At 46.6% G+C, this 22,034-nt stretch overlaps 1 protein-coding gene across 1 annotated transcript in view; it reads right to left on the reverse strand.

Annotated features, from left to right (window-relative positions):
• LOC142899436 (G patch domain-containing protein 8-like) overlaps positions 1–21,444 on the reverse strand; it is a 53,042-nt gene extending 31,598 nt beyond the window's left edge. Inside the window, exon 1 of the mRNA XM_076042991.1 lies at positions 20,359–21,444. Within this exon, the coding sequence (XP_075899106.1) occupies positions 20,359–20,469 (111 nt within the window). The 5' untranslated portion in view covers positions 20,470–21,444. The remainder of the gene's footprint in view (positions 1–20,358) is intronic.
• Positions 21,445–22,034: the final 590 nt, after the last annotated feature.

The raw sequence follows: 22,034 nt of genomic DNA on the forward strand, positions 1-22,034 counted from the left end.
GGAGCAGGTGGTCAGCTGAACCAGAGCCTCCCTTGACCGCCTCTCCTCACCATTACAGCTATATTATGGGATGTCTGCACCAGCGGCGTTGCTCCATTCCAATTAACGACCTCGCAGCGCGTATCGGCCTCCTCAGACATTTGGTTAATGGTTTGCAGCGCGGCACGAGCAATCCAATACGGCAATTAAAAAAGGTTTACTATTTTTTTTTTTTTTTCTTCCTGGCAGCAGGCATAATTATTTAAAACCCTAATGGTAACACCTGTCTTTCTTTTTTTTTTAAATAACAACTTGAAGTAACGAATTTGAGAAAGGGATAAATGCCATTAATCTGCTGATTGCAGTCGGCTGAAGCGGTCGAGAACCGCAGGAAGAGCTTGTAATCGGGGGAAACCACCAACAGGTGACACGGTTCCCTGCTTCTTTATTTACAAATTCTGTTGGCTTTAATAGAAAACAGCAAAAGCAGATTGAAGTAAATGTTTGAGGGTTTTTTTTGTTCAAAACTCCAATACTGCTTCTTTGGAATGAAAAGAACAGTTGAAGACGGTCATAAAAAAAACAGTTAATAGTCATTTTCCTTTGGATCTCTTTGTCTGCATTGTAGCGTAAAGACGACTGACCTTTGAACAGTTCGTGGAACGACGGGATGTGATGACCTAATAACGTTTAATGGCCTTTGGCTTGCAGCAAAACAAAAGAGAGAGAGACAGAGAGAAAAAAAAAGCCTGTGCGCGTGACCTAGAAAATGACATTCAGATTTGGATGTAGTTGCAGTTGTTGAGTTCTTCTGGGGAAAAAAAAAAAATCCAAATTAAATTCAGAGTTTGTTTACTCGTGGTAAGAGACCATGCAAGAAAAAAAAAACAACCTTTTCACTTGTTGACAAGTTGACGTTGCAATTTTCTTCAACACCATATTGTTTATCATTTTCCTCCATCCCATGATTGAAGACATGGAACGGCTACTACTTGACCTCGGTTGATTGGAGAAGTGAGTCATCAGCTCAGCTCAACAGTCAACGGTCGCGCTGACAAGATTTTAAGGCAAGATGGGGCAGGGGGGGATTAATCAATTCTTAAGAAATGCTCAGCAGGCCTGTCACGGTTAACATAGGAGGTGGAAACTGCATCACCGCATCACTGCATCTACATGATGTGGAGACGTAAACTGAGTTTGATCAGCCCGAGACTATTTTGAGACGTTGACGCCTCCTCAAAATGCAAACCGCAAACGGCTGATTTCTAGATGATAACTTGGGCCGAGCGAGTGACAGCGCCTGGCAGTGATTGTTGCGGGTCGAAGATGCCGATTATATTTAGCGACGGACGTCACGGGAGCATCCCAAAACCTCTCGACCGCTCCTCGCTGGTGGGCTGCACGGTGAGTCATGAAGCTCTTCCCATCGATGGGAACATGAGTCAAACGATTAGCAGCCAAGTGCAGCTTAGATGCAATCATCTTACATCTTACATGATCTTCAATGCGAGTTTGTTTTAATCTGACTAATGTATTGACAATATTTGTTCCCAACCATTCGACTGCTGAGTGTAACCTGCTGGGGATCGACAGCTGCAGCGCTGCAGGCTCGAGAGGCAGAAGAACCTCGACGAGCCTGGAGTTCATCGTCTTACATGGTTGGAAAACCTTTTAAAAGCTGCATTTTACACCATCTATCACCGCCAGTGACGAGTTCCGTGTCATCTTGAGCCACTAAATCAGTCGTGCCGACCAAGCTGCAGGAAGTCTATCGATCTTCCATTTCTGGCTCATGGCTGGATCGTTGTTAATGCGTGGAAACGCTAATACCTTGAGATGATTTCTCATTCAACGAGGGCCACATGATGCATTCATCACTAGGCCGAGGTCCTGAGCAGACAGATCCTCAGATCCTCTCTGGATCGCAGTTCACCCGTAAAAATCCTGGACCACTGCCTGGAACGTGGGAGGCTCCCAAGTTGAAGAGGCTGGACTACAACAGTGGACTCGCTGGAATGTCTTCATGCTCAGAAGAGAAAACACGCTCTTTTGTTGCGTTCTGTTCCTCAGTGGGGACTACATGTCGTCTCTCCAGTCTGTTTTTCATCTCCGTTTTCGGGAAACTACCGGCCAAATCTTGCGCAACTGTGTACCGGAGACCCGGCTGGTGTTTGTATTAAGACACCTCTTCACCCTTCCCCTCCTGAGAGCCAAGGGAAGTTCAGGCGCAGGAAGTCCAACCGTAATTTCCAACATCTGCTGGAAGCCTGCAGCCAGCGACACAGTGTGGGCGTTTTCGGAGGAGAAGCAGCTTATTTGCTGGTGCATCCAACATCCCCACCTTCCCTCGCCACACCCCATCAGCCCCCCTCCACGATGCTCACTTTGTCCTTCCATATGGGAGGAAATGATACATTATACAGTGCGACGGTTGAACTGACAAATGCAAAGTACAACCTTGCTGCGCCCTAGCGGCCCCTCTTGTCTCAGCCATAACTAATTTCACCCCCCACCCTCCACCACCACCACCACCTAATCCCAATACATCTCCTTTTATTCTCTCGCCCTCCATCAGTCACCCCCTTCCTTCCCTCCCTCCCTTACCCGCCATTTAAATCTTCCTCCCGTCTCACTTTCCACCTCATTCCGCCCTTCTTTCCTCTTCCCCTTCTCCCTTCTTCCCATCCATCTCCCCGCCTCTCCATTTCACCCCTGCGCTCCCATTCCTCTGCCATCTTCATATCTATCTCTCTCTCTGTCAGGGGTAGAGAAGGCAGGGTATCATTTAGAGAAGATAGCTTTCGCAGACATGCCGACTCGCCCGCACACACGCGCGCTTCACGCACGCACGCACGGGCTCAAGTTTGCCCCCGCAATCTATTGTCTTCCGCACCCCAAGCGAGCTGCGTCTGCGCTGTGGCGGTCCAGCTGCTAAACTGGATGTTATAAAGTGCAACTGGTGCTCCGTGTGAGGCGACGAGGGCCTTGAGAGGAGAGAGTATTGGAAAGACGAGTGGAAAGGGGGAGGAGGAGGAGAAGGAAGGGGGTTGTTGGGGGTGTTTTTTGTTTTTTTGGGGGGTCGGGGGGGGTTCTTAGTGTGGATAGAGCGAGGCGGGGTGAGGCGAGGCGGCGGGGGGTGGGGGGGTAGAAGAAACAGGAATGAAACACATGAAAAAGCAAGGCGGAGGGAGAAAGCAATCCTGTTGGCGCTGATAGATTTCTGTGGGAACAATGTTATCTCTGTCTCCCCTCTCTCTCTCGCCACACACACACACAAGCCCACGGACGTGCACCATGTAATAGAGAGAGCTAACAAATCTTTGTGGAGGAGAACATGTATCCACAAGCTGTATTTTACAACCAAGAAGACTCAAATGCACCGGCGCTCGCGACCAAGCGGAACCAGCCAGAAATAGAAGCAAAGTCCAACTCTGCATACAGATCTATACATGTGTGTGTGTGTGTCTGTGTGTGTGTGTGTGTGTGTGTGTGTGTGTGCGTCTCTCCCGTGTGCGTGTGTGTGTGTGTGTGTTTTTGCGACCATATTGGCATCGCTCAGCGTTGGTTTATTTACATTCATGGCTGCACGTGGGCGTGTGGCGGGGAATGCGGTAAAACGGAGGGACGTCGCGAATCGCAGCGGCGGCGGACACAGGTGGCGCTAACGCAGCGGGCTGTGCGGAGTTGACCACCAGGTGTTTGGATGCGACCTGTGCCCGCAGCCTCTCTGGGCGGCCTCCGCTGTGAGCCCGCCATCTGAATGCTAAAACGCCTGTTCGCCACGCAGGGCTGGAATCCAACTGCTGGAGTGTTTGCAGCTTGCAGCCCCCTAAACCTCTCGGCCCCCCCCCCTCTTCCCAGCACCCCCACGTGGGAAATTACAGCTGATTTTAGCGGAGATTCATTATCGCCTCTTTATCAATGGATGAATGCTAACAATGGATGAACAGGGGCGAGAGAGAAGGAAAAACACACAGAATCATCTCCGACGTCGTCTTTTCAAGCAATTTTTCTGTCAGTTTTTGTGACTCGTTGACGCACTTATGAACAATAAAGACTTGGAGAGATTAAGAGAAACAGCAGAGCTAAAAGGAAAAAAAAAGAAAGAAAAACTGTTGGCAGGATCATTTTCATGTTTGTAGAATTGGTTCAGCTTTCAATGCCCCTGTTCCAATCTCTGTCTGACTGCTGTTTTGGGCCACTATTCTTCTTCAATCACAGGATTAAAAGCAGCATCAGAGGTGCAGTGTTAATCAGATGCCGGAGCTCCACCCACTATCCGCCACCCAGTCAATTAGCTTGTTTTTGCCCCACCCTTATTCCCACATCTGTTTGCTTTATACACAGGTACACACTTATTGTTGAGAAACCACAGGACTTTTGTGGAAATGCAAGACAATAACGACATCAAAAGTCGGGCAATGCCAGAGGAAGCCATAGGTTTGAACCCTCAAGGATGCTGAGCTGCTGGATATTAAAAGGAAATACAAACTAAATATAAAACCAGACGCTGCCGTCAACGGCTCCTTGTCTTCAGTCTATTGGGGGAAAGTGTGTTTATCCGGATACATGAAAAATATCTCGCTGCCAGGGTTCAGAGTAGATTTATCTGCTAGAGGAATGCATAAAGTGCACAAGCAATGCTTGCACACAAAGTATGACATCAAAACAAAAACAAAAGAAAAAACTGTAAAGTGAAGTTTTGCTAAAAAGTTATGAAAAAAAAAAGCAAGAAACTCCAGGGGAAGTTTTCCAAAAGTCTCCTGTTTCACCTGAGCTGTTGTGGGATTTGCCGTGATTGTTGTTGTTGTGTTGTTGTGCAGACAAATCACACACAAAAAAAGCCACCTTTGATTGTGTCTAATCATGTAGTTGTCTTGCAGTGTTGGTGCCACAAACACACAAGTCTTCTGTTCAGCACAAGCAAAGCAGATTTTTTGTAATTTTTTCCAGTTTCCTCTTTGGCCTCTCGAGATCATTTTGGTTTGACTCATCCAAGCAAGGAAGCGGTGATTTTTTTTTATTTTTATTATTGTTATTTATGTTACTGGCTAATTATTATGCATATAAATTTGTTCTTTTGTTGCTCTGAGGCCAAACAGCGGCGTGAAAAAGCCGGTTTACGGAGGCAGATTTCACATAAACTTGTGCTCTCACGCTGCGGCGTGCCGTGTGTGGATGTGTAATAAAATGCCGCTCTGTTGTTGGAGCCTATTTGTGTCAGCTCGGTGAACCCATGAATGTATTATCATATCTTTAGCGCGGCATAATGCACTCACCCCTGGGTTTCCCCCCCCCCCCATCTACATTTATATGTACGATTATTTGCCCTGTTATACAATAATCCCGGCGTCTGGCGGCGCCGATACTGAACATACAGATTAATGGTGGAGAGGTGGATTTTGTTGCAGGAGAGGTTTTGAAACATCCCCGTGGACATTATTATGCTGAACCGGCCGAATCAGGGCCGGAGTGAGGCAGCGAGATGCTGCTGTCACTGGTGGGGGGAAAAAAAACCAAACTTCTTTACAAGAAGTAAAGTCAGCACAGTTTTTGGGTTTTTTTTTTCGCTTTCCATCCAGAAATTTCACGGATACTTTTCTTCTCGTTCTTTCTTTTTTCTGTTTTTTTTTTCTTTTGTCCCTTCCAGCCAAAGTGTTAACGTGTTTTGTTTGTTCCTGCGGTGACACAACCCCCGAGATGTGGAGCAACAAAAGTCAAAGTGACTCCAAGTGCTCTCTGCATACCAATGTGGGAACAGCCCTCGTTTCTCGTTAGTCACTTATTTGCGCTCGACTCTGAAGGTCAAAACAAATCAAGCGATCCAGATCACAACGGCGCCGACTTTCATGCTTTTTTTTTTTTTTTTTTTCGATCAGCATTCGAGACGAGCTTCACGGATACAAACTTCGCATTAAAATGACAGCGTTTGGCATTTCGGCAGCCGGTTGCGGTGCATTCATTCATGTTTGCCTCACGTGTTTGTGGTAAATTTTTAGTTTTCTGCGTCATTGCCTTCAAATACTCCACTTCCAACTCCTGCTGACCTCCCTCCTTCTTGATCACCTGTCTCCACCCTAACGTGCTGCACCTGTGGGTGTCTGTAAGTGGCTGAGCTCCACACAAACAGACTTGTTTGACCTGGGAGTTGAGTTGCAACTGGACTTGGTTCTTTGTTTTTTGAAGACCTTTGACCCAAACAGCTTCGTTCAGTTCTTTATTTGGTGGTTTCCACCTTTACGGGAAACCAAGTTATCTTTTCTTGTTGGCTTTCCCCTTGTTTCTATCTTTTATGTACATCTTTTCCCCTTTTTTGCAGTTTTACCCTCCAGCCGCAGACAAATGGCAGAGGGAAGCAAAATGACACTAATTTCAGGCTTTGCAGACGATATTTTTGTGCATCCACTTTCCCTCTGCATGAGGTCTCAGAACCTCACAATGAAGTTCTTCACTCAGAAGCTTCTCAAGTGGATGCGATTCTTTTTTGTAGACACCTGTTGAGTCGACAGATTTATTGTTTTGTTTTGTTTTATGAAGGCTGAAAAATGCTTTAGAATACTTTAAATTACGAAAACATCTTTTCCAATGTGTCTTTTTTGGACCGCCTTCTGTTCTGCATTTCATAAAGGGTAAACTTTTCACAATATTATCCAAACACACACACACACACACACACACACACACACACACACACACACACACACACACACACACAGTGTCCTGTACCCTATTTTGCTGTGGAAAGTCAGCTCAGCAGCAACCTTGGTGTCCAGACATCCACCATCCATCTCCATTGAGCCGAGGAACCTCAGGGCATGAGGACAGAGAGACTGCTTGATGCTGGGTGAAGGGGCGACAAAGTCAACAGAGAGATTTCCAGGATTTAAGGCGGCACCTGATCCGCCGAGCCGAGCGCCAGCCGTCCTACCAGCAGCCGGCGGGGAAACGGAGACACTTTTCCCCGGGAGGCGACGCCACCAATCGTGTGGCATTTTACACTTGTCGCCCGGGTGGCTGCTGGCGTGTGAAACACGCATCGGTTTCGAGCCTCGGAAGCTCTGACCCAATGTGGCGCTTTGTGAAATTCATTTATTTATTTTAATACATGTGGCCTTTTGTCTGTGCAAACCTGTCAAAATTAGATTAGTTTTCCTCAGCAAGTGCTGGCCTTTACAAAGGCGGGCACAAACACACACACACAGGCACGGTGGTGAGACACACACAGGCAGCCGGAGGGTTGCACATTCACACACACGCACACACACACACACACAAACGCGCGCGCGCAGGGAGAGACTCGCTCGTCTTATGTGTGAGGCCAATTCATTTTGCCACAAGTGGTCCCAGATTGGATCTGGTCAGAGTCCCATTACAGTTCACCTTGGCTGACCTTCTGGTGCCCACTTCAACACACACACAGAGACACACACAGACACTTTCACATGCAGGTATTCACTGGATAAGCGCACACACAGAGACACACACAGACACACACACAGATGGAATCCAGAAGACTCAGGTCAGGTCACCGGGAGCGACTGCAGACACACAAACACAGACACACACACACACACACACACACACGCCGAGCACTATTGATTGTGTGTAACGTTATCTGGATGGGATCATTCCTATTGATCTGGAAGGAGGGGTCACTCTGATCAATGCTATCTGCTGGTCTGCTGTGTCATTAGAGCCGAGCCTGAGTGCCAAAATATCGGCCGATCTTGTCTTCCCTTCTTAGAGCCGGCCGTCGCAGGACGAATTACTGGCTCCAAAGTATCAACAGCAGCCCCCTCCACTTACAACCCACACCCCGCCCACCGCCACCCCACCCGACCCCGACACTGCCGACGTGCCCCGCAGCAAGGGCATCTACATGTCATCTGTGTTTAGACGCTGTCGACTCTGCTCAGAGGATTTGTACAGAACGTACGCAAACAGCCAGGAAGCCGAGATAACAGGGAGCCTGCAGCCACACTGGGAGTCACCGGTCCACACCACCGCTGCCCCCACAGGGCAAAAGAGCATCCTGCACCTCCACCTATTTGTTGCATTGAGTTTTGTTGAGACATGCAGCCTCGTGAAACATCCTCCTGTGTCATATGTCATAAATTGCATGGAAATGCTAGGGCATCGCATTTTGGCTCCTTCCAAACACAAAGCCTTCAGTTTTGTCTGGAGGCTATAAACACAGGGCTAATTGTGTTCCACACTGGAGATCCTGATAGCTTTTTGGGATATCTGGAGTCAGAGGGAAAAAAATAAGAAAGAGCTGAAAATGCTTCAGCCGATTAATTAGTCTATTAAAACAACAAATCATTCCACAAAACCAATAAAAAAATCTGATTTATTAAGATCTTATGTTTGTAAAGTGGGAAAGGGTTCGTTGGTTTTATCCCCCCCAAAAAAAAAAATCTGTTTAAGCCTGGAGGAGCCTCAAAAGGTTGTGAACAAAATGCAAATTTTTAGGAATTAGAATAGAAAATGTCACAAAAAATAAATAAACCGAAATGTTGCTTGTAAAGTTCACGTTCAAAGAAAAGAGGCTTTAAAGATTTTTCTCATGCTAACAAATCTCGTGACTCCTTCATCTGAGGACATAAATGATATCCCACTGGACTGTGTGTGTGTGTGTGTGTGTGTGTGTGTGTGTGTGTGTGTGTGTGTGTGTGTGTGCGTGTGTGTGTGTGTGTGTGTGTGTCTCCCCAGGCTCCTCAGACCACAGATGTGTCCCTCCTAAAATCTTTGCTCCACTGATTACAAACCCTCGCCCACCATCTCGCTGCCATCACGCAGGATCGTACAGAGCCGACGAACGTGTCGGCCGGCCACGCCACAGAGGTGACAGTTGGAGGCGTCGGCTAATATCAACACCAGGAGAGTGGAATTAGTCAACGGGATGCCGTCAGTGCAGTCTAAATATATTCAGTCTCCGGCTCCTCCAGGTGTCTTCAGCCTGAATCATCCCCCCAGAGTTCAGCTGGATGAGGTGTCGAGGGACCGGCGGGTTCCACACAATGATAGAGGTGGATGCAAAGCCCACCCCCAAACACACACACACACACACGCACACATAAACACACACACTGCAGTTGCCAGTCAAGCGTGTCTTATTGGCCTTCTGTTTCACTTCCTATTCAGCTCAGCGTGTGTGTGTGTGTGTGTGTGTGTGTGAGAGAGAGAGGGAGAGAGAAAGAGAGAGTGTGAGAGACAGAGAGATCCAGATGGAGATGGCTTCATAATCAAGGGACAGTTGTCGTTTTTATTATTATTTTTCATTGTTGTTTGTTTGTGCAGCTCAATAACTGAGCGAGGGAGGAGAAGGAAGAGGAGGAGGAGGAGGAGGGGGGGTGATGAAAAGACCAAAGGTGATATAAACCTGCTGAGATGTCTCCTCTGCTGGCCAAAAAATTAAGAATAGTCCCGTCTCTGCTTCCTCTGATATACCAAACAACAACAACAACAACAACAACAAAAGCAAAATTTAGCATCCTTGGTTGAATAACCCACCAACTCAGTTGCAAACCAAGTTTCAACTGTTCCATAACATCCCAGGATTATTTTGCATTTCGTGCATTTCCGCTTTTATTTTGAAGTCTTTTTTTCCTGTCGTCAGCGTCTTCAGCTTTACTTCCTGTCTCCTGATTGTTTTCACGTGTCGTTAATTGCCGATGAGTTCCACCTGTGTCTTGTTAGCACTATTATTGAAGCCCTTCCCGAGTGTGTCTTGTTTGCCAGATTGTCTTTGTCTTTTCCATAAGCGAGGATTCCAGCGGTCTTGACCTGTTAACCCCCTTTTGCCAGTCTGCCCAAACCCCCACCTGTTTTTGTCTGCCTGCCTCCTCATGTGGATTTCCCATATAACGACTCCTGTTCGACCGTTTTGGTATAAAGAAAATTCCTTTATGCGCGTGGGTCCTCCTGTTCAGCCATGTTCGAATGTGTTCAACAAGGACTGATGAAGTTTAGTCGTAGTAGATGGTTTATTCCCCCAGTGAATTGCAAATAAATATTAAATTCTGTCTGCGTTGAAAGCCAACACCAAAATAAAGCTTAAACAAAGAGCAAAACAAGCAGGAAGTGGACCAAAACGATAAGAGGTGCAGAAAAATTTGAGCTTCAAGGAGAGGTTTAAAAAAAAAAAATGCAAAAGGAAAATGAGCCATAAGGAAACGTGAGATTGGAGAAAAGTGAGCAGAGAGGGAAAAATACAAGGACAAGTATGAAATTGGAGGGAAACCACAGAGGGAAGAAAGCTTTCAACATTTTAAGCGTAGAAAAAAGAAGTTGCGCAAAGAGGAGGAACAAGAGGGAGAAGAGGAGAGACGGAGCAAGTTGGAGCAACAGATTCTTGGAGAAGGGCAGCGGAAGGTGATGGACTGAGGAGGAGGAGGAGGAGGAGGGAGGGGGAAAAAAGAATACGCACCGAAAAAGGAGAGAAAGGAAATGAAAAGATAAGTGGAGAGCAAGGTTAAAAGGGGGGGCTTGTCGAGAGCAGAGGAGGGAGTCAAAGGAGTCAAGGAGAGATAAGAAGAGGCGGAAAAGCAAAGAAGAGGGGAGGAAACGGCGACGGAGGAGCGGCGACGGAGGCAGAACAAATATGCAATGGTATTAGGGAAAGATTAGAAAGCAAATGCGGCCGCAGAGGACGGGAAAGACGAGGCGGTGAGTGGAGGGGAATGTGAAGAACGTGGGGTGGAGGAGGAGAAAGAAAGAGGAGAGAATAAAGCGGATGGAGTGATGGAATGGAAAGATGAAGGGATGGTAAAAGTTTGAAGCAAAAGTCCATCTCAGGTGACTGTGGGTCATCTTGGTGTAAGTGCAGCGATCCCATTGGCTGAGCTGCAGGACTAATTACTGCAGGGCCAGAAGTTCCAGTTCTGCTGCTTCTGCTCTCACTCACTTTGCTTTAATGCTCTTAAAAAGTTGCTGTTTGCAGTGTTCGTCCTCCAAGGTGACCAGAAACTTTTTCACAGTAGGACTGAAGAAGCGATTTTCACCAACAACACCTGATTTTATCTTCATTCGGGATTTTTTTTTTTGTCAGTGGAATTTTATCAGAACATTTGTCTTCACCAAAGACTTCACACACACACACACACTAAAACTGAGGAGTTTTTTTTTTTTCCACTTTTGTTCGCCGTGAACCATCAACATATTTTGACATTTCGTTTTGTGGAGATGTTGAACTCGGCGAGAGTAGATTAAAAAGTGGAAATTTAGTGAGTGAGAGAGAGAAAATGAACAAATGTCTCCTTGAGTGAAGAGGAAGGTAAAAAAAAAAAAAAAATACAGGGGTAGAAACTTAACTCATTAAAACTTGAATCCAGAGCCCTTTTTTTTTTTTCCTCCCCTCGCGTGCCTTTCCTACTTTTCTCCATCTGCTTCTGTTTCCTCTGTCACTTCTTCTCCCTCCGTCCCTCCCACCACATTCTCAGGGTTCATCTGAGTCGCGTCGACGCCCACTCACCTTCAACATGCTACCTCAGTTTCCATGGAAATCGAGTAGCGACGGCGCTTCATAAATATATATTTTAACACTCGGCACTCATCAACTCATTAAGGACATCTTCTGCTGGAGGAAAATAAAGTGCTAATCTCCAGTGGTGTTGTTGATTTTGTTGCAGTGTGTGTGTGTGTGTGTGTGTGTTTTTGTGTGTGTTTCTTTAAGTCCCGCACCACTGCAATATGCTGTTGTTGTTGTTTTGGCACCTTGTCTTTGTTTCCCGAAGCGGTGAGGTGGTCGGGATGTGAGCGGCCGAGCGTGGCTCGGTGCTCGGTGTTTCCTCGGTGTGGGAACTTGTCGTGTTGTTGGGAACAATTCTTCAGTTTTGGGGGTGTTCACTCTGCACCCTGCCACCCTCGCCTGTGGCTGAAGGTGGGTGGTTGTTTTCACTTTCAGACGGAGCAGAGGACAACCAGCAGCGAGTAGCTGCCTTTCCACGACCCCTAGAATTGCGCAAATTCTGTTAATGGAAACACCTAAACCTCGCAAAACCTCTCAAATATGGCTAAAAGGTTGGGGGTTTTTTTTTGCTCTTATGAGTGTTTTTTTTTGTTTGTTTTTTTTAAGTCTTTTATTGCCATGGTCTGGTTTAGTCATGCTCTCTTTTATTTTGAAAGTCTCATCCTATTTTCTGTGCTTTACTGCCTTTCCCGCCTTTTTTGTTGCCTGATTGCCTCGTTGTCAGTCCTGCCCATGATTGTTCTCACCTGTGCGCCCCTGGCCTCAAGTATAAATACTCCTTGTCCGCCTTTGTCTCTGCTCAGTCGTTGATTTATCATGGTTGTTGCGTCGCGTCTGGCTTTGGCCCGGTTGTCTGTATCTCCAGGTCTCCGAGTTTGTTACGGTTTTGTTCCCTTTTTCTTTACTATCTGTCTCCCGGTTTGGTTTTTGTTATTTACCCCATGAGGACACCTTAAGTCAAATTCTGATAATTATGTGGAATATGAAGTTTTCTCTTCTCCACACCCAGAGTAATCTGCATGTGGGTCCTGCCCACACACCCCTGTGACAATCAATTATTTAGGTAAAGTTTTTTTTTCTTCTGATGAATACTTCCTCTTTACGACTTTTGCTCTACAGTTTGTGATAAAACTTGAAATTCTATATGCATTCAGCAACATGTTTCTCCTTGAAGTGGAGAGTTTGCGGGCACAGGCGTATCTCGAGGATTACACAGAGGCCAAATTAAATCCACTAACATTCCAGCGCACAGGCTTATGGATTTTGGAAAACATGTTAGTTTTTTTTTGTTGTTGTTTTCCCACCCAACACCCCATAGTTGAAGTACCGTGAAGCAGCTCAGCTCATTAACTTTGGTTTTGGTGGCTCGCGAGCTCAAGCGTGTCGAGGTGTCTATTAATACTTAAAATTAACCATTTCAATCCCTGAAGACCTCCGGCTTACAGAAAACACCAGGGAGGGCGTTTATATGTATATATATATATAAATTTAAATATATATCCCCACCGCTGCCACACACATTTGAATGTTAAAGTTTAAGGGAGGACAGACACGTTTTCAGCCTCGTGCGCTCCAGCTTGAAAACGCCTCCAACCTTGTTTTTGCGTTTCTACAGCTGCTGCCAGTGCGTCACGCACTGCAGGTTCGTGTTCAAATCGCAGCGCTCACTAGTGGCAGGTGTGGGCCGGTCCTGTCAAATGCATTTCAAAAGGGAAATTTTCGGGGAGTAAACAGTGTGAGCGAAGTAGCCACAGTGCTGACAAAGTACTGCGGTAATGCACACTGGCGCTACTTTGCGTTTTTAGCTCATGAACTCACGATTGATTTTTTTTGTTTCTCTGTGCGCGTGACTGATGGCTCCCCCAGGGGTCAAAGGGTCAGGCGATATGAGCTGAGCGGTGGGGTTTTTAATTTAAGCAACCTTTCACCTCCCGCCTCTCGGACCCCCACACTGATTGTGTTAAGTGGTGGTGACACACCCTCCTGAGTCCCCGCTGACTGGACGGTGGGAGGCGTCTCGGACTGTTTGTCACCGAGCTGCAGCCAAGACGAGATAGAGGCGCCTTGTAGTGAGAGAACAAATTCTGAGTTTTATGGGGATCCAATTTTTTTTTTTTTAAACAAACTGGACTTTTAATTATGCTTCATTTTTGCCCAACGCTCGTGCAAGAAAGAAAGAAAAAAATCATAAAATCGATCCAAATCAGCGGAAAAGGTTTGATGCGGGACTATTTATTCAGTTAGGGGGGGTATCTATTCAGATGCCAAACTGTGCATATCAATTCACAACCTCATTATGAGGTTTTGTATCCGCACTTGTAAAATGATCAGTCGTTTCAAATAAGAAATATCCACTAATTAATGAATTCAATAAAACTTGATCTGAAGTTTGCGGAAGTCTAAACCCAGAGACATGTAGAGACGCTGTGCTGCGAGATATTTCCAAAAAAATATTTCTTCCCCAGTGAAACTCAGCTTTGGAGCCCCAACACCACCCCCACTACCGACACCATCACCAGCACCACACACACACACACACACACACTAAAGAAATTCATACACAACTGCTCACGAAAAGCACAGAGACACACAAATAAACACACTCATGCTTCGGAGTAGCTACGCATGTGCACGCACACACACACACACACACTCACACGCACACACACACTTGCACTCTGTCTCTCCCTTTGGAACAGATGGCTCCACAGTCATAGCTGATGTTTCACACATCAATGAAGCACACCATGTACTCACAACTCCTTTACACACAGAGAGACACGCACCACAATCACACACGCGCACACACTCAAAACGATGGGAAACACACGTACGAGCTTTGCGCACATGCATAACGCTCTCAAAGCCAGAAGGACGGTCCAACAATTTTTCTTCACGATTCTTTACCACACACGCACACACACATGCACACACACATCCATCTACAGACATGCACAGAGTGTCCTGATTGGTGCTAATTTATGGAGTGACGAGTCATGTTGGTGGCAATTTAGCTCAAAACACACACACACACACACACACACACACGCACACACACAAACACACATTTCTCCCTCTCTCTCTCTCTCTTTCACAAACACACACGCGCACATACACGCCCACACGCTACATTACCAGGCAACAGACAGCGGGTGTATATTGTTGCGGTGTCACGGGTGTTGTTTGGCCATTGATCTCAGATAGCCAATAGCGCTGAAAGAGAATATTGCACCATCGCACTGCGGTTTGAGGGACATTATTGCTTTTACAAGACGGTCAGCGGGACCTGTGGTTTTTAATTGAAAACACTCAACACTAAGTGCAAACCTCGGACGACAGTGAAGGAAAAAAAAAAAAGGACAGAAAAAAAAAAAGCCCACCCGGCTCCACTTCCCCCTCAGATTGCTGCGGAGTGCTGCTGCCCGTCGCAACTTTCAACATCAGAGCTGCTGCAAAACAAACCAGACCAGAACGCTGAGAGGGAATTTCCACGTCAACTTTCTCTCCTTTTCTCCTTTTCTCCTCGTGCCAAGTGGGGGTTTTTAGAAATCAGCAATATTTAACTAACTGGAATCGATGTTTCTATAGCAACACTATTCTGGCCTGGCTGATATTGGGAAAGGTGTGAAATATTCCCTGACGGCTGGTGGGCTGTCATGAATTAATGGTGCAGCGGAGCTACCGTCAACTATTTACTCAGATGCGCTCGCGCGTGCACACACACACACACACACATGCATGCGGACACATATACACGTGCACAAGGGAGCGCATAGGACTCGAGATGTGTGCACAGTTATGAATGTGGTATTAATAAAGTGGAGTTTGGATGTAGTTTGGACTCCGCCCAGGGAGGATATTGAGAGAAATTGGATTGGCTGCATCCTCTGGCACAGTGGAGCCGTTCAAGTACAGTGGAGGAAAACAACGGCGCTGGAACGACGTGTTTTCCCTTTAAGAGATGAAAGAGGAGGCTGATGTAAGGATTAAGTGAGAAATCTGTTCACCTGTGCGATGACAAAGTGCCAAAATGCCAAAAATAAATAAATAAATAAAAACTCTGGGAATTAGGATGAAGCCGACAGCGCGGTTATGAAACAAGATTATGTTGAGTTGGATGAGGCATTTCTCTGTGTAGGCATCATAAACTTCTCTCTTTTTTTAGAGGAGGGTTTAAGTCCTGTTTTTGGGCAAATAAATATGTGGTCCATTTGAATTTGAATGCGCATTATGAAATTGTCTTACATCAAACTGAGTGTTTGTATATTATATACACATTTTGCATGTGTTTGTATATAGCAAATTATAAATAAATTATGTGTGTTTTTTGATTGATGAAAAAAAGCTGCTTTTTAACAGGACTGGAGTCAAAGGCCATTGAAATATCAAAATATTGAAGCGGCTGGAGGCATCTCAGCAGCTTTGTGTCTCTGGAGCCAAAACAAGTCAAATGTAAACAACTTAGACTCTCAGGAAAAACACATTTGGCTGTGCACATCTTCTATAAGTCTTGTCCATTATTAGCAGGTGTCGTATTACCTCCCCGACGCTATTTCATTTCTGTGACACCTGTTGGGCAAACAAGCTTTAAAATATTCATTCAGCCTCCTTGAAAAAAAGAAAAAAGAAGTAGAAAAAAAGAAACTGCTGGATGTCATCAAAAAAAAGAAAAATTGAAAATGCATCCCACCCACACAAGCACACAATTAACGCAAGGCTGAGTGCCTCAGTGTGAGTGCGAGCTGGTGCTCGTCAAATCAGTCTCCGTTTAAACTGCGTCACCCTGCCACCGCCATGATGCGATGCAGGAAAATCAAGAAGAAGTTCTCCAAGTCACTTTCTAAACAAATATACACAACTCGGAGGAGAAGGGCAGAAAAACACACAAACATCAGACAAAGCGTGTTTTTTCCCAAAGTTGTTCTCATCCTCAAAACTTTTGGAGGGCAAGGATGTGTTTTGGATTTTTTTTTTTTTTTTAAATAGCAATCACACAAGAACGGAAAGCATCGTGGAATCAACACGGGAGCGTGTATATTATCATTAGCGTTTTTCCTTCGTTAAAGACACATGACATGTATCCGTTTCAATGGTAGCTGGAAGAGAGGAGGGGACTGACAGCGGGAGGTGTTTCCCACCTATCAAGATCTGACAGGTGGGAAACACCTCCGTGATCCCAGCTGATATTAACAACACCCAGGCGACCTTCCGAAGAAGACGGAGGCTACTGTCCAGACATATCCACGTACGAAGATAACATCTCAAAAATAGCCACGCGTCTGCTATAAAAGAAAAGTGCTAAAAATGACATGTACCTCATGAAGACACAATGAAGCTCACTCACATGGGACAGGCTTTGAGTCAGTGGAGCCGAAGCTCCTCCGTCCCATTGATCTCCACATGCTGGAGCTCCGCCGCGCCTCTCACGTCGCTCTCACGCAATCCGCCCAACGCGCCTGCCCTCATTTTTGCCGCGCATATGCAGCAAGTGGATATTAATTTTTAAGACCCGGTCATTTCGCGCAGTTTCGTCAGACGCTGTGCCTCCTCGACGCGGCCCAAGGCCTTAAAATAAGTCCAGGACCGCATCCGAAGGTGACTGAGGGAACAACCGCGCGTTAAGAACTCTTAGCGCGCCGTCTATTCCTGGTCCGGGTGACGAACACGGCCGGCTGGGTAATTAGAAGGACACTTATTTACAGCGTGGTGCCAGCGAAGGGAAAGTTTCATGTCGTCTTTGAGGTGACTCACGAGTCACTCTGGCTGGTTGGCGTGGGTGGGGGACGTGTCGGGGAAAGTGGTCTGGGGAGGTGGTGGCGAGATTGTCATGCCTTCAGTCGCAGTCGTGGTCATTAAAGAATCCAACACACGGGTGCATTTTCTTTACCTTTTTTTTTTTTTTTCAACTTTTCCCATGAACAGCCGTTCCTCCGACACGCTCCAAGGACAAAGCCGGACTGATTTGAATGGTTCCTGGTAAAAAAACGGAGATGTGCTCAAAAAGCAACATTTATGCGCATGACAAAGACTTGTTTTTTCATTTTCATCAATTTTTCTTTTTCTGTTGCATCCTTGACTGCAGTAACATTAAGCCAAGCAAGCCAGTGCCACAGTCTTTTGCACAGAAACTGCACATCATTTGCACCCAGGAAGTTGGACGGTGAAGCGTTGGGACGGCGTTCTGGCCCCAGGAACTAATTCTTCCGCTGTTGGTCAGCCAATCTGCCGCTTCACTGCATCACCTTCACCGTAACCAGGCAGCGGAGGCTCGCCTCACCACCGCCGAATGCACAGACTGCATGTGCCTCCCCCCACCCCCCATCCCGATGAGAATTCTCAGTGTCAATATGAGAATTTGGAGCCCACGTATTAGGTTTCACTCATTGACATTTAACCATATTGACGTCTGGAAAAAAGATCCATACGAGTTCTTTTTTTAGCTTGAGGCTCAACAGCCCTGAAACCTCTCTGCGGATTAAAAAGCAGAAAATCAGACCAGAAAATTATTTTCACCACGCATGCAGCTCAGAAACAGGATGTATATATAAAATGCCACTGGACTGTCAGTCGGCAGTTTGAAGCTGTTTGCAGCAAACGGCTCACTACTCCCACATCTAACAACACTTAGCACATCAGTGTTTATTTTCCATTCCGGACTACAACCAACTCCCACTATTTATTTGCCTCTCGACAAACTACAGACCACCAGGAAACAGCATGTTTAGCAATTTGTTTATTTTTTTTGTTTATATCCTCCTAATAAAAACAACCTGGATTTTCACCCTTCTGCTAAAACTGATATGCTGATGTTTGGAAAGGGACAAAAATGAGGATGAATCACTGAACTAGTAAATGATTCAGTGAGGATCGAGTCAGCTTGGTGACTTCATAAAAGGCAGGTTTTTCAGCCGAAAAGTTGTACAGATGGTTTGAAATAAAAGCTGGAAATATTTTCAATCTGCATTATCAGGAATCTTTATTGCAAACCTCCAACTCACAATTGAATCGATGGACGTCTTGATGTAGAATTGCTAAAACCATTAGTCAATTCAGTCAATGACCGAGACCACTGAGCAGGATGTGAAGTGCTTCAGCCGGGAGTGGCTGGCCAATCATGGAGTAAAATTCATGGAAATAGACCCAAGAAAAATGTCAAAGAGCTGTTAGTACTCATGATGTGTCACCAAAATGACTCAAATTGAAAAAAAAAAAGAAACCAAAAGGCTTTAATAAATGTTCAAACAGCGATTGTTTTCTAATCGTCACCAGGTGGCTCCTGTTGTATCGTGGCACCTTTCACGAAAGAGTGTTGTTAGCCCAAAATATCTTTGTCTTTATCCAAGTTGTCATTGTACCTACATGTAATATAAATATATTTATAGCAAAATTCACAGTAGGGTGTTTTTGAACTTAAGAGAGAAGAAGAAGACAAACTTGGCGAAAGTCGATGATGCCGCACCAATCTGCTTTGGAATGTGAGGAAACATTGTGTGTCTGTCACTGTGTGTGTTCTGCAGTTTCAGACTTGGATGTTAAATCCCCCCCCGCTGCTGCCGCCGCCCAAGAAAGTGGCCTCAAACTCAACCCACGAAATTCCGATCAAGGATTTCATTTTCCCACCAACAGCCGGCCGGTCGTGTGCTGCTTGCAAAGGCTTCATCAGTCTCAGCAAGAAGCAGCAGCAGCAGCAGCAGCAGCAGCAGCAGCAGCGAGCCATCGGCAGCGCCACTCTTCCTGACTGCATCACATTTTCATTCTTCATCTCTCAGGAAAAAAACCTTCAATTAGTACAATAAAAAATAATGCCACAATAGCATTAAATACCTGCAGCATACAATCACGATCGCTGCTATTCTGAGTTGAATAAGAAAAACCTTGACATTTTTCCACCGTGTGCATTCTTCTTATTATTTATTATTAATAGGTAGCAAAAGTCAGATGCCCAGTTGATTTAATGCCGGCCAGTCAACCCAGAGACCTACAGCCTCATCATTCCACCATGACATGTCATCATGCTTTATGATTTATGGCCGCCTATTATAACTATTGACATAAGAGGAATTGAAATATGGCCCAGCGGTGGCGTCTCGCAGGCAGAGGGGGGGAGAGCCTGACACTCCTCACCAACTGAAGGTCTGTTTGTATTATTTTTATTTTTAGCCGGCGTCACGTCACGTGACTGATCTATTGCCGGGACCATTAAGTGTTTTGAAGGGATTAGTGTTATTTCCTCCAAATACGGCGCCACTGCCCTCGCAAAAAGAGGAAAAAAACCTTCAGAAGTCGAGTCTTTGAAGCTCGCAGGAATATTCATTTGCACTCATCGCTACAAGGACTCGCACTGATTGTGCTTCTTTGCGGAACGGAGAAAAACCAGGCACAAGGTTTACGCAGAGTTTAAATTATGTGATAAAGACTTGAAAAAAAAAAAAAAAAAAAGTCTTGCTCCACAAAGCCACATGGCTCGATGTTTTCCAAGACTGTTCAAAATTTGTTGTTGAGAGTTCTTCCGAAAGCAATCCGACTTCCCCTCGTTCCTCGTTTTGCCCTAAAAACAGCGAAGACTGGAAGTGCCGGGGAGCAGCGCGCTCACGCTGCCTCGCTCCCGCCCAGCTGCATCTTCCTGCCTCCAATAGCAGCCAATTAACCTAATGGAAGTGGCAATTAATTAACTCGGCAAACACAACGATTAAGGAGCTGACAATCAAGCGGGACCAGGCGGTCGGAGGAGCCTCGCCGATCAGGGGGGCCCACGCTCTCGTCACCACTGACTCCGGATCAAACCGGATGGGTCGTTTGGACGTAAAGACGGACCAGTTCAAAGAGTCTCCGAGTGAAAAAGTCACTTCCCCCCCCCCCTTTCAACTCCGCCGCAGCTGAAAACACTTTTCAAACGCGAGGCCTCCTACCGTGCTCCGCTGGCCGTTGGCTCCTATTGGTCCCCTGAACACCCCCTTGATGCTCCTCAGCTGTCCGTCACGCAGGTGGGTGGAACTGATCACGATGTAGTAGCACGCCATTGGACTCGCCGGTTCTTGTGATGTAAACGACGGACGGGGCTGCTTGGCGGCGGGAGGAGGAGGCAGAAGAAGAAGAAGAAGAAGAAGAAAAAAAAAGGAAGAAAAGTCCTGTGAAACTTGTCCTACTCCTCCTCCTCCTCTTCTTCTTCCACTCGTGCGTCCGCTCCCTCAACTCTGTCCTGCTCTTCTCATCTCGGGTCTCCTCCTCTTATAAAGGAGAGGAGTAATGACACGAAGAAGAGGAGGAGCACATCCTCCCCCTTCCTCCCCCTCCTCCGCCGCTCTGATTTATTCTCTCTCTTCTCCAAGTTTCTGCCGGTGACTCTTTGACTCACTCTCCTCCTCCCAGCTCATCTTCTCATCTCCGGCTTCTGTCTCTTTTTAAATATTTCACCCTCTGCTCCTGCTTTTTATATATATATATATTTTACAGTTTTTTTTTTTTAATCCTCTCCTCTCTCCTCCTCTCTTGTTTTAAATCTCGGCTCCCCCAGTGGATCCCGCTACCTTTCCCGCCTTTGAATAATTTCTAAGTCGTCTCCTCTCCAGATGTTTTGCTCCCATCTTTCATTCATCAATCTGAGTCCTGGCTGCGTGTGCGCACGCTGAGTCAAATCCCCTCCTCAGACCTCTCACTGAGCAGGTCCTCCCAACTATCCCCCGTCCGCCGCCGCCGCCTCCGCCGCCGCTGCCACCACCGCCGCCTCCTCCTCCTCACTCCAGCCTCCTTTTGTTCCCTCTCAAAGTGGAGAGGTGGGATACTTTTTCTTCTCGTCCCCTCACAGTCTCTCCATCTCCTGCCTCTCGTGTCCCTCCCTGTGCCTCGGAGCTTGTTAGTGTGCAGAAGTAGAAGAAGAAGAAGTAGTACTCAGTCTCTTCCTCTCCTCCTCCGTCAGTGCCGGCGTGCAGCTTCCTCTCAGAAGCTCTCCTCTTCCTCCTACTCCTCCTGCTCCTCCTCCTCTTCCTCTTCTGCTGCGCTGCATGTGCTGGCTCTCCTCCCTCCCTCCGCCTCCCTGTCTCTGCTGATCTCTTGCTCTGTGGCCAGCAGAGTGGTTTGCTCCTCAGTTACCCGCGCGGTTACCATCTGCCCTTTCAACGTGCCGAGTGCTGACGCTCGCTCTCCTCCCTCTCCATCTCCCATCGCTCTCTCTCCCTTCCTCCCTCCCTCTCTCCCGCCCGGCCGCCCGCCCTCCCTCCCTCGCGCCTCTTGCTGTCTTTCTTCTCGCTTTAATCATCTCCTTCTCTCCCTCCTTCCCTCTTTCTCTCGAGCCAAAGGAGACAAGCTCCACCTACTGGCAAGCAGGAAATTACACAGAGAGAAAGCGGCAGGGAGCAGCGGGAGGCGCTCTTTCATTCCACCGGCGACTGCGGCTCAGACGTGTCGGTTTTAATTCCCGCCTCCTGGTCAGGCTCCTTGTTTACAGGAAACAATCAAAAATGCATTTACCTCCCAGAGTGGTGTTCAGTTTGGCGTACAGGTAGGCAAATTAAAAAAACAAAAAAAACAAAAGAAAGACAAATAATAGCCAATATATGGAGGCTCATTAAGCGCAGGAAGGACAACA

The sequence above is a fragment of the Nelusetta ayraudi genome, unplaced genomic scaffold, assembly GCF_046127955.1.
Source record: "Nelusetta ayraudi isolate G7.1 ecotype Tasmania unplaced genomic scaffold, CSIRO-AGI_Nayr_v1 ptg000072l, whole genome shotgun sequence".
NCBI classification, from domain to species: domain Eukaryota; kingdom Metazoa; phylum Chordata; class Actinopteri; order Tetraodontiformes; family Monacanthidae; genus Nelusetta; species Nelusetta ayraudi.